This window comes from Erythrolamprus reginae, chromosome 7 (assembly GCF_031021105.1).
Source record: "Erythrolamprus reginae isolate rEryReg1 chromosome 7, rEryReg1.hap1, whole genome shotgun sequence".
Classification (NCBI taxonomy): Eukaryota; Metazoa; Chordata; class Lepidosauria; order Squamata; family Dipsadidae; genus Erythrolamprus; species Erythrolamprus reginae.
Genome location: NC_091956.1, coordinates 38,774,951 through 38,787,742, shown reverse-complemented (window position 1 = coordinate 38,787,742; position 12,792 = coordinate 38,774,951). Strand labels below are relative to the sequence as shown.

Below are 12,792 nucleotides of genomic sequence, written 5' to 3'. Positions count from 1 at the left end.
TGTCCTCCATCTTGGACGAGCAGCTGCAGGAATTGGAGAGGTAGGCTTCTCCCTGCCACCACATCCCCATGGCAACCTCCCATCCTGCCTAACCCATTTCTGAGGACGGGAGGGAAACAGGGGAGAGCCCGGCTGAAGCTTTCGCCAGTGGACCAGAGCCGTGCAGGAGAGGCGTCTGGAGCTCTCCTGCACGACTCCAGTCTGGATTTTTAAAGAAATAAGCTGACTTCCCTCCTGCCTCTCACAGCACCTGGTTCTCTTCCTCCCTTCCTGTCAAAGGCTGAACAAACTTTTGTGTCTCCTTCGCCATAGCCGCTGTTGCCCTCCATATGTCACAGAGAGAGAGAGAGGAATCGGGAGGGTTTGCAATATGGGGGGGGGGGGATCGGAGCCCTTTGCCTTCTAAGCTGTACCCAAGCTGCTGTTTCTGGGGCTTCCCCCATGTAAAAGATTCAGGAGGCTGCCGTGCGTGCATGCATGTTTCTCTCTCTTGCTCTCTCTGTGTGTGTAGGCATGTGTGGACGGCAGCAGCAGACTCAGCCTTTGGCAGAGGAGGCGAGAGGGGAGCTGGGCATACACAGACACACACAGTGAAAGAGGAATCGGGAGGCTTTGCAACATGGGGGATCGGAGCCTTTCGCCTTCCAAGCTGTGCCTGGGCTGTTCTTTCCGGGGCTTTCCCCCATGCAAAAGATTTGGGAGGTTGCTGTGCGTGGGGGCGGGGGGAGCATGTGGAGGGTGGCAGCGGCTGTGGCAAGGGAGGCAGACTAAGCGCCTACAAATCAGGAGGGTCATTTGGGATATTGATGTGTTTATTTGCTACCATGGTTTCCACAAAGGATAGTTTTATTTGGCATTTCAGGCGAGGAAGAAAACTCAGTGGCTTACATGGTGCTGACTGGCTGCTTTCTTCTTACTGGCATTGTTATATTATCATTATCGTTTGTTGTTATTTCAAAGGGATTGCTGATGCCCCTCCTCCCCCTTCCTCTTTTGCAAAACAAGATTTTTTTCCCCCCTGCCCTGCCCTGCAAATCTCTCGGAGGGATAACTTGAGCAAAAGGAAAGAGCTATTTGGGAGGAAAAAACAGGGGGATCCCCATCCTGCTTCTGGCGCTGGAGGAATTTCCACCCCGCATAGATGAAACCAGGCCTGTTTTTCTCTGCTTGTGGGGGTGGCTTCTTAGAGCAGTTTCTCCTGGGACAACATCAAAACTAGGCTTTCAAAAGCTGCATTTCTCCTACAGAGAGTGATTTGGAAATAAACAACTGCCATGCAATCCCTGCTCCTGGAGCTGGGAGGAGGCTCTGGCTATTGAACAGCTGTTCTCTCCCTGCCACTCCACAGCCTTTTTTTCTGGCTTGCTGGTTCTCGACGACCCCACCAATTTCCGTCTTTCCAGGTAAGTGGCAGGACCATCTGGGATCTCCCTAGCCTCGTCAAAGCTGAGGGACAGGGCGGAGATTCCATCAGAGGGCATCTCGAGGGTCTACTTTAACCCAGCAGGAAGTTTGGGAGGGGGTTGCATTTTCCCGCAGCTTCTCCGAGCTTTGATTCTCTACTTCAGCTCCTTCAGCTAGAGACAATTACACATGCACACACACTGACACACACATATCAAAGAATCTCAAATAAACAAACAAGCAGCTTCCACTGTGGGCTTTGTTCTTAACCTACAGTGGGTAAAGAGAAAGGAGGGGGTGGTGAGGCTGTCTTTTGCTGGAGAGCAGGAGCTTTGCCACCAACCGTGGAAATGTGTCCCGAGGCTGGGATTCAAGTTGTGCTTAACTAGGCAGAGGAGCTTGTGCTGGGGTGTGGGAAGTGAGGAAGAGAACTTGGGGGGGGGGGGCAGCGGAGAAGAAGCATGCTGAGCTGTCATCAGGTTGCTAAACCTGAAGTGGGGGAATGAAGCTTGCAGAATCTAGGGAAAAGATGCAACCCCCAACTGCCTTGGGATGCCTCAGATGGAATCTCCGCCCTGCCCCTCAGCTTTGATTAGGTTAGGGAGAACCCACACGCTCCTGCCACCCTCCTGGAAAAGGGAAAATTGGCATGTGAGAGTAAATTGGCAAGCTTTATTTCCCCCCCAACTCCCGCTTCTCAATTAAGCTCATGTGTTCGTGTGCGACAAGGTACAGACAGAAGCCGCTTCTCCCCCTTGCTGCACAATAGATTCCTCAGACGTGCGTGTGAGAGCAAATTGAGAGGAAAGCTTTCACTTTGGAAAGCTTTCTTTTCCCCAACTCCTGCTCCCAGTAGCTTCTGCCTGTCCTGGGTGCAAAAAAATCAGCACAACGGCAAACCGGAAATGCGTTTTTCCAAACTTCCTGTTTGTCCATTGGGCAATTTTTTAGCTACCAGGCTTCAGAAACTGAACAGCACAAGGGGCCAGCGTGTGGAGGTGTGCGCATGCGTGGGGGAGGTAATGGGTGTGGACACGTCAGGCATGCTAGTATCCCTTCCAACCCCCTTTTTGGCATGCGAACGAAAAAAGGTTTGCCATCATTGATCTATATATTGCTAGGGTTAACATAGTTGTTTGTTCTTCATTAAGAGAATTTTGACTTAAATTCAGTGATACAGATGTGATTTTTATATGCCAAGTAATATAGGCACTGGATTGCATGTTTTTTTAAAGGAAAAAGTCCTAGCAAATGGAGGTAAGTAGCTTTTGATAGTATTGTTGATAGTGTGCAGTCCAGTTTTCTTAACAAAGTTTCATTAGTAATCAATGGTTCACAATGTCCCTTGAATTTTTGTGGAGTAATATACTTAGTTTGGATGAATCTTTGTATTCCATTATTGCCTGTAGTCTGATATTCCCCATTGATCAATAAACCTTTTACATTTTAGGTTATTTTGCTAGCCTAGCTTGTAAGCCTTAGTGAAAATCACAGAAACACATTTCTGTTACAACAGTTTCTGCTGAGACTGTAGCTGGTCCCTTTGTTCTTCCTTTCACATTTATTCTCTTTGCACAGGTCCTCACGCTGAAACTGCCAGCGGATGCCAGAACTTGCAATGTGGTTTCCGAGCCTGCTGCCGCTCCGGTGAATGATCCAACTCCTTTTCTGTCTGCTTCATTTAGCTCCGCAGGCTTCCTCACATGCACTTTACAGTTTGCATCTTGCTCTTGGCCGTTTTATTTAGGAATGTGATTTGTGGATTGTTTTTGCTCCATAATTCAGAAACTTGTAAGCAACCTGCAACCTTTTATCATTTTTCAGAGTATTCCATACTGATTTGGAAGGCGAGAGGTTAAATTTTTTTGTGTTGTGATAAGAAATCATTAAATCATTTAGACACCTTCACCCTGATATTTAGCACTTAAATTTGGCATTCCCCCCCTCTCTTTGTGCTAAGTGCATTAAAAAAAACCGTACATAGTTATATGTAAATCAATGAATGTGAAACACATTTGGATAACTTATTGTTAAGTAGTTATTTTCCCCATAACTACCTTATCCCAGAGTTGTTCTTCCTGAATTAGAGATTTTTTTTCCTGTCTTTTAGTACTAATTTCACTTTTTAGGCTTGAGGAACAGTAAATGAAACATTCCCATCAGCATCAGTTTGTTACTCTAATAGAGCTACATTTACAGCAGGCCAGTGACTTATTGTTGCCACACCATCTTGTCGGCTTCTCAAAGTATTTGCTTAACTGTAGATGTATAGCAACCATAATCCCCTATATCTATATAGAAATACTAAAGATGTTGAATTTTGAAAGGAATTTTCCAAAAAGCAATTTCTCTGTGATAAGAGCAACTGTAATAAATAAATTGCAGCTTTAAGAAACTTTCTTGTATTCATTTGCATGTTGGGAAGATACAAAGGTGGAAGATAATTTGCTACTAGTGTTGGGTGGCATGTGTTTACAACTAGTCCTCACTTATTGACTGCTTTGTGTAGCAAAGTGCTGAAAAAATAACTGCAACCATGAAATACATTTACCATCCCTGCAGTGTCCCAGTCATTTGATTACCACTACAGTCATGCATTGTCTTGTGCCTGATCTCTCCCCCTGCAGAGTAGATTGAAGAGGAAGGGACTATGTTGTAGGAAGTAAAAACAAAAGAAAATAAGAAGGCACATTATAGAGAATACACCCAGATGTTGCTTCTAGCCCCAAGCACCCTACAGAAAGAATCAGCAACACTGCATTCCTTTTGATGTATATTCTCCACTGCTTGTCTGCCTACTCTCTTGTAATCCCTTCCTTTGCAATAATTAATTGAAATAATTAAAAACATTAATTCAGGTTTTCCTAATTTTCCCATAACTGGAGTGAGCATTTCAAAGGTTGGAAGAGTGGCAAAGCGTAGTCACAATCTTGTGATTTTCCAATTAGTCAACACTACATTTAGCAACCAGGCTGCTGGTTCCAATTGTCACTAAACAAGGACTACCTGTATTGAAAAATACAGTGCTTTGTTTCATCTCACATACAGTCTGACAGCTGTGACTCCTAAAAAAACAAAACAAAAAGAATTTGTCCATATGGCCACCAACAAATAAGGGGATAGAAGGAGTTGAAAGAACTTTTCTGAAAGTACTTTTGTCACATTTCTATGTCACAATTGGAGGAAAATAAATGTACTATATGTTATAGTGTTTATTTTGTAAATACGTTACCTTGATTAAATTTAAAACAACTCATAAGAAATATTTACAAATGTTGCTTTAACAAGTAAAAGGACAATTCAAATACATTAGAGCAGGGGTCCCCAAACTTTTTACACAGGGGGCCAGTTCACTGTCCCTCAGAGTGTTGGAGGGCCGGACTATTAAAAAAACCTATGAACAAATCCCCATGCACACTGCACATACCTTATTTAAAGTAAAAAACAAAATGGGAACAAATACAATATTTAAAATAAAGAAGTAATTAAATAATAAAGTAATTTATACTTCTTTATTAACAAGTAAATTTAAACTTAAATAAACAAACTTCCTCCATTTCTTCTTCCTTCCCTTCCTCTCCTCTTCTCTCTTCCCTCTCCCTTTTTTTCCTTCTCTCTCGTTTCATTTTCCTCTCCCTCGTTCTTTCCCATCATTTTCTCATTTTTCTTTCTCACTCTCTTTCCATCTCTCCCTCTTCCTTTCTCTCTCCCTCTCTATCTCTCTCTCATTCCCTATCTCCCTCTTTCTCTCTCTCCCTTTCTCTCTCTCTTTCTCCCCCCCTTCTCTCTCTTCCTTCCATCCCTCCCTCCCTCCTTCCTCTCCACTTGTCTTTCCCTCCCTCTTTCCCTTTTCTTTCTTTTGATCCACTTCTCTCTCTCTCCGCTTCTCCGGTGGGCACCATCTCCGCGCCCTCCCCTTGGCTCTGCCCCCACGGCAGCTGCCATTGGTGCTCTCAGACCAGGCCCCACCAGCGGGTGCTGCTTTCCGCACAACTCCAACCTTCTGCCCCAGCCAGCACAGCCACGTCGCTGCTGACACAGGCAGCGGGGACCACCCTGTCCCCTTCAGGGCCTCTTTGACAGCCCTTCCCAGCAGAGGCGCCACGTCTGCCTCCCCGCCTGCTCCTGCCGCCGCACAGCTCTGCTAACCCGAAGCCTGACATTAACGCTTGGGAACGGGCTCAGGGCTCTCGGCATCAGCGGCAGCCACGGTGCCGTTGTTGTCGTGGCAGCTGCCCTGCGCCAGCCAGCAAATCCGGCTGCCCGGGAAAGCAGTGCACTTTTCAAACGCGCCGCTTTCCTGCACTGCTTTCCTGGGCAGCCGGCTTTGCTGGCCGGCGCAGGGCAGCCGCTGCGACAACAACAATGGCGCCATGGCGGCCATTGATGCCGAGCGCCCCAAGCCCACTCTCAAGCATCAACGCCAGGCTTCGGGTAAGCAGAGCTGCGTGGGAGCCAGCGAGGAGGCAGACACGGCACCTCTGCCGGGAAAGGCTGTCAAAGAGGCCCTGAAGGGGGACAGGGCGGTCCCCGCCACCTGTCAGCGGCAAGGTGTGCTCGCCTTGTGCTGCGGGGGGAGGCGGTGGAGGTCGGGTTTGCAAGTGGCCGCCTCCCCCCCATGCACTTAGCCATGGCACACTTAGCTGTGACATTCAGTGCAGTTTTTAAATCACCAATCGCCTTTTACTGAATCTCCTGTCCACTCACCGCGGCGGAGGAGGTGGGGAGGAGGACATGGAGATCCAAGGGGCGGGGAGGAAAGCAGGCCTGCAATTGGCCCCTTTCTTTGCCGCCTTTAGGGAGAGAAACTGTTGCTGCCCTATGGCAGAGCAGCAACAGTTCCTCTCCCTAAAGGCGAGAAAGAAAGGGGCCAATTGCAGGCCTGCTTTCCTCCCCGCCCCTTGGCTCTCCACCTTCTAGCTCAACAGCCGACCGCAGTGAGTAGACAGGAGATTTGGGAGCTTATTATATCAATCGGTAAAATCTCGTGCACTGCCGCGGGCTGGATAAATGGCCTCAGTGGGCCGTAGTTTGGGGACCACTGCATTAGAGTCTTGCCATTCCATTTTCAAATCCATTCAATTCAGTAGTTGTCCTGGTAAGAGTCCTCCATACGATTCTCCTCCATTAAATGTGGATGGGACTTTTTGTACAAATGCCCAGAATTTGTCTGTGAATTGAGAGTTTACTTGCCTACCTGTATGAGGACACAATGGTATCGCCAAAAAACAATCGATTCAGATCTAAAAATCAAGAAAGCCTGGCAACAATAGTTGAGTTTTTTGCTGCCCTAGGAAAATTAACATGAGGACTGTTATGCTGCCTTGGGCTACTGGATTAAATGTGAATATGAATCAACTATGGCATGCCTATTTCCCTTGATAAATCTCTCTTTCCATTTTGGAGTGTAATATCCAGGCTTCTGAGTTACCATTTCTGCTATACTGTCTTGCAATCTTCACAGAAACTGAAAGAGGTCTTACCAAATTAACTGATTGGGGGTGGGATGTTTGACACTTCAATAATACCAACTGAAAATAAAATGAAAATGTTTCCCTATATCTAATATACCTCAGCAGCGTTAAACTGGACATGCTTTACCAATTCTCATTCCATTTACAACTTAATACAGCTTCTGGTCTCCAGAGGTTGTGGTTGTTCCATCACTGTGGGTTTTGAAGAAGACATTGAACTACTATTTGTCTGGAATGGTATGTCTCTTACCTGACCAGAGGGTGGACTAGAAGACCTTCAAAGTTCCTTCCAAGTTTATTATTCTGTAAAAACTTGCTTCACAGTTACCAAACTAAACTATATCCATTCAGAATTCTGTGCTACTACTACTTCAGAAGTTCCAGGTGACCTCTACAGGCATCTTCATATTATATCTACAGCCACCATGCAAAAAGGAAAGCTGGGCTGAGGGAGACCATCTTGCCCTTAGTCATGAACTTTCCGTAGCTGAGGCTGGGTCAAGAGTTACCTTTCCTTTTAACCACAACAGCCCCTGGGTGTTGGGTTTAATGAGTCATCTAAGGCTTGAAGGCAAAAGTTCTGAAATCTTCTGAGATGAGTGTGTTCCTGTTTTGATGTGAAGGAAATATAGAAGGGTAGGATCAACAGCAAATACAGTACCAATGGCTTTCAACTCCTGATTGCTCATTCTTGCCGGCCTCCTTGATAGTGTTAGTAATCTTTGGGCTTTAGCACCAAAACCCCTGGGATGTCACCACAAAGATGTGTCCTATCGATTACAAACTAATGAAGCCACATAAATCCACACGGAAAGAATGTGTTTGGGGTAAGCATGAACATACACAGCTAGTGCAAATTCTGTATTTGGAATTTCAGTTTTATGAACTCCCGTACTATATGCAGCCTCAACGATAGATGCAACATTTGAAAATGGCAAGTGGATGGGAAATCCGGAGACCTGCAAGAAGAGAAAGAATGAGAAGGGTTATCTAATGACACCACTTCTATCATACCTGCTTCTAACAGTATGGGGTGTTCCCTGCAAAAAGTAGATACAGTGGTACCTCAAGATACGAACTTAATTGGTTCCAGGGGGAGGTTTGTAAGACGAAAGCTTTGTAAGACGAAACATTGTTTCCCATAGGAAACAATGTAAAGTCAATTAATCCGTGCAACAACAAAAAAAACCCCGCAAAAAAACGCTGCCGCCCGGCTGTCACCTTTTAAAACAGCCGGGGGGCTTCGCAGCAGCCTCCCGAACCCAGAGGTTTGGCAAAATTTTGGGGTTCGGGAGGCTGCTGGGAAGCCCCGCAGCCCGGCTGTCACCTTTTAAAACAGCCGGGAGGCTTCCCAGCAGCCTCCTGAACCCCAACGCCAAACCCTCCACGCACTTCACCCTGAATGCCTCCTGGCTCAAGCCCACCTTTGGGTTTTCGGCTGGGGAGGGGGGGAGCAGGAGGACCTTCCTAACTCCCTCCTCCCCGAAAACCCAAAGGCGGTCTGCTGCCGCCTGCCTGAGCCAGGAGGCATTCAGGGCGTGGAGGAATGAGAAGCTCAAACGCCGGTGGCTTCAGCTTCCCATTCCTCCATGCATTTCACCCTGAATGCCTCCTGGCCGCCTGGCAGAGCGCTCGCAGCCAGCGGGCGTCGGCGGTGGCGGCGGGGGACAAAAGGCAGGCCAGCACCCGGCTCATGCCTCTCCGGAGCTGCCGACCGAGTGGAGCAGCGTCGCAGGGAAGGAGAGAGAGAGAAGCAGGTGGCAGCGGCGGCAGGGGGGACAAAAGGCAGGCCAGTGCCCGGCTCCTGCCTCTCCAGAGCCGCCGACCGAGCGGAGCGATCTTCTGCTGGCCATGGGCGAAGGGCGGGGAAGCCTCTTGCACCAGCTGCTACAGCCGCTGGCTTCCCCGCCCTTCTCCGGCAGAAGATCGCTCCGCACGGTCGGCGGCTGCCCAGAATCATTACCCCTCCCCCGTTCGGATCTCCCCCCTCCCCGCCCGGGGGGCTGGGGTGGGAGGGGCGGGAAAAAGAGAAAGAAGGTGGCGCTCCCCGCCCGGCCACGATGGTCCCTTCCTTACGGCTGATGTTGGCTGACGGGGAAGGGGCAGCAAAGGGTTGGCGAAGGGAGGGTGCTGCGGCGACCCGGCCAAGCCTATGGACGCGCCTCCTGCCGCTCTGCCCAATCGCAAAACCGAAGGAGGCACAGGAGGCGGTGAATGTCCTGTCCTCCGATCAGTCAAGCGAAGCAAGGCGGGGCTTGGCGGGGAATGTTGGGGGGGAGTGAAGAAAATTGAAAGAGATTACGAAAAGCTCGGTGGTGGTGATGGCACTCCTTCCAGGAAAACGCCTCCGGGGGGGCTGGGCTGGGCGTTTTCCTGGAAGGAGTGCCATCCACCACCGAGCTTTTCGTAATCTGTTTCAATTTTCTTCACTCCCCCCCCCAACATTCCCCGCCTTGCTTCGCTTGACTGGTCGGAGGACATGACATTCACCGCCTCCCGTGCTTCGGCTTTGCGATTGGGCAGAGCGGCGGGAGGCGCGTCCATAGGCTTGGCCGGGTCGCCGCAGCACCCTCCTTTCGCCAACCCTTTGGCGGTCACCGGTGGGGTTAGGCTGCCTCGGCACCGACTCCCCCTCCCCAGAATCGTTACCCCCCTCCCCCGTTCGGATCTCCTCCCCTCCCTGCCCGGGGGGCTGGGCTGGGAGGGGCGGGAAAAAGAGAAAGAAGGCGGCGCTCCCCGCCTGGCCACGATGGTCCCTTCCTTACGGCTCATGTTGGCTGACGGGGAAGGGGCAGCGAAGTCGGTCGCCCGATTGTCTCCTGCCTCTCGCACCGATGTTCCCCGCCACGCCCGGTGGCACAGGGGCGAGAGGTGGGAGGCAAATCTCTGCGTCTCCAGCCCCTTTCGGCCGAGCCCCCCCCGGCCAAGCACCCAGCGAGACGAGGCGGGCAGCGACTGGGTGCGGCTGCGGTGGCGGCGAGGGTGTGTCTGACTCGGGGCTGGAGACGCAGAGATTTGCCTCCCACCTCTTGCCCCGGTGCCGCCGGCGCGTCATTTTCCCTCCCAGACAAAAAAGCCGGCCTTTGGGGATGAAGGGGCATGCTCAGCTCTGTGTCTCCAGCCCCTTTCGGCCGAGCCCACCCGGCCAAGCAGCCAGGGAAGCCGAGCCGGGCTTGGGGTGGAACATCGGCGCGGGAGGCAGGAGACGATCGGGCGACCGGAGCAGCAGCACCGCCGCCGTCACCGCCATGCCCGGCTCGGCTTCCCTGGCTGCTGGAGACGCAGAGATTTGCCTCCCGCCCCTCGCCCCGCGTTCGGCGTTCGGAGGCTGCTGGGAAGCCGCCCGGCTGTTTTAAAAGGTGACCGCCGGGCTGGGAGGCTTCCCAGCACCCCCCCGAACCCCGAACCCAGAAGTTCGGCAAAAGTTCAGGGTTCAGGAGGTTGCTGGGAAGCCCCCCAGCCCGGCTGTCACCTTTTAAAACAGCCGGGCGGCTTTCCAGGAACCTCCCGAAGCCGAACGCCAAACCCGAACTTCCGGGTTCGGCGTTCGGAGGCTCCTGGGAAGTCCCCCGGCTGTTTTAAAAGGTGACCTCCGGGCTGGGGGGCTTCCCAGCACCCCCCCGAACCCCGAACTTTTACCGAACTTCCGGGTTCGGGGTTCGGAGGGGTGCTGGGAAGCGCCCCAGCCCGGCGGTCACCTTTTAAAACAGCCGGGCGGCTTCCCAGGAGCCTCCGAACGCCGAACCTGGAAGTTCGGGTTTGGTGTTCGTAACTCTAAAAAAGTTTGTAAGAAGAGGCAAATTTTTTCTGAACCCCGGGTTCGTATCACAAGTTGTTCGTAAGACGAGGGGTTTGTATCTTGAGGTACCACTGTATTAACCATTAACTGAACAGTATTTCTTCTCTGCTGTTTACATTAGAAAAAACAAAGTTACAAGTTGAATTTAAAAATGCGGGCTTTGAATCAATTTGGTTAGAGGTCAGGGGAAAAAACTGCAGCAGTTTTGGAGTTACTTTCAATCAACCAACTCTGCTTACAGAACTGAAATAAATGCTTTTGTGTATGTTTTTGAAGCTTTCCCCCCCAGAGACTAATAAGGTTGTGTGCTAAAGCATTTGTTTTTCTGTATGTTTTTTCACCAGTTTCCTCTAGGCGGAATTTGGTCTTGGTCTGTTCAATTTTCAGAAATCCTGTGGAACAAGATCCTTACCTTCCTTTACAAAATTTCTTGGAAGCAATCAATAGAAATGGTGCAATTGACCCCCAGGGCTGTGTGCTCTCTCCATTACTTTTCACTGTCAATTACTGCATTTCTAAGGATCCCTCTGTTAAAGTGCAGAAGTTTACAGATGACACAACAGTCACTGGTCTCAATTGAGACATTTATGAGTCTGCATATATACAGTGGTACCTCTTCTTACGAACACCTCTTCTTAGGAACGCCTCTTCATATGAACTTTTCGAGATACGAACCGGGCATTCAAGATTTTTTTGCCTCTTCTTACAAATCATTTTTGTCTTCCGAACCCTCACTTCTCTCTCAGCTGCTGCTGCTGCTGTGAGCAGCAACCAAAACAAGCATTTCACAGATTGCAGGCTCTGAGGATCACAAGGGAACTGGAGCCAGGCTTTGCCGTGCGGGGTCTCTACCACCCAGCCCTTCTGCTACCGTCACAGCAAAGCACGAAGGTGACGTTCGAGGAGCTCTCCGCAGCTGCTCCATTTCGCTGCCAGTTTCCCCTCTCGCCTGCCGATTCCTCCGCTCAAAGGTGAGCGGAGGAAGCAGCAGGCAAGAGGAGATTTCCCCCATCTCCCTGCCAAACTGTGTCTGTGGAAGCCCCAGCCATCCATTGCCTGCTGCCCCCTCCTGCCAGAAGCCCACGGGGACCAAAGCCCCAATTAGGGAAAGGTGGAACTTTCGGCTCCTGGACAGACAGGAGAGCTCGGAGCCTCTGCCTCCCCACCCGGCTGCCTTGCCCGCCTCCCCTACCCCACACCCTTGGCCAATGGCGCCCACCCTGCCTGCTCCAAAAGCCACGCCGAGGCCGGCCAGGAGTCCCCGCTGCCAAGACGATGGGGTGGGGCAGGGACTCGAGTCGCTGTCAAGACAGCGGGTGGGGTGGGGGTGTGGCCTCCAGCTGCCTCCCACATGTAGCCCAGGTCCACCGGGGGAAGCTTTGCTTTGGCCATTTCTTCAGAGGGTGGCCTGCTGTCTTCTTTCCTGGGTGCGGAGATAACGCCCCCTCACCTCCTCTCCCAGATTTCCTCCCATCTGCCCCCCCCCTTCAAGGAAAGTGAGGGGAGATTTGACAGAATGTCTGACAGTTTTATTTCAATTCTAAAGACTAAAAAGAAAAGTGGCCTCTCCTGGGCTTTGAGATAAAGGGGAACAGAGGCCGGGTGGAGAGAAAAAAAACTTTTGGCATTGCAGACTCCAAAGAGGTTTTTTGAACAAAGATAGACAATTAAAACAGTGGAAGGATGGAGTTTATTGCTGCATTTAACTCATCATTGTTCTGCCGGGCACTCTGTATGAGCCTCCGGAAAATTCAAGGGTACAAATTTCAGACACACACACATTTGAAAATTCAAAACAATGTTCTTTATCACAAAATTCAAAATAAACTAAGCACTCTTTTTGTATTGCAAAGAGCACTCGTCCCAAAACAACCTGGTAGTCTGTACAATTCCCTTAATAAGTTCTTAAGTACTTAGCTTGCAGCTGTGAAAAAATGTCACAGCCCTTCTTCCACGTCACAGCCCTTCTCTTCCACCTCCTCCCCATTCCTTTTACTTCTCCCTCTCCCACTTCCTTCTCCTCCTTCCCCTTTTTTCTATCATGCCTTTATCCCCTCTTCCTCCTCCTTCCTCCTCCTCCTCCTCTCTTCCCTTCCTTCTATCCTGCCTTTCTCT

The 12,792-nt window shown here is 50.3% G+C and overlaps 3 protein-coding genes across 8 annotated transcripts in view; 1 reads left to right on the top strand and 2 right to left on the bottom strand.

Moving 5' to 3' along the window:
- FBXL5 (F-box and leucine rich repeat protein 5) overlaps positions 1-3,799 on the top strand; it is a 151,886-nt gene extending 148,087 nt beyond the window's left edge. Inside the window, 1 exon segment of the mRNA XM_070757367.1 lies at positions 2,983-3,799. Within this exon segment, the coding sequence (XP_070613468.1) occupies positions 2,983-3,059 (77 nt within the window). The 3' untranslated portion in view covers positions 3,060-3,799.
- LOC139170328 (uncharacterized) overlaps positions 1-12,792 on the bottom strand; it is a 355,966-nt gene that overhangs the window by 260,650 nt on the left and 82,524 nt on the right. The window lies entirely within an intron of this gene.
- CC2D2A (coiled-coil and C2 domain containing 2A) overlaps positions 5,018-12,792 on the bottom strand; it is a 445,922-nt gene continuing 438,147 nt past the window's right edge. For all 6 annotated transcript variants that reach the window (XM_070757359.1, XM_070757362.1, XM_070757363.1 and 3 more), the window contains 2 exons: positions 5,942-7,837; positions 5,018-5,460 (listed from right to left, as the gene is read on the bottom strand). In XM_070757359.1, the coding sequence (XP_070613460.1) occupies positions 7,649-7,837 (189 nt within the window). In that variant the 3' untranslated portion in view covers positions 5,018-5,460; positions 5,942-7,648. The remainder of the gene's footprint in view (positions 5,461-5,941; positions 7,838-12,792) is intronic.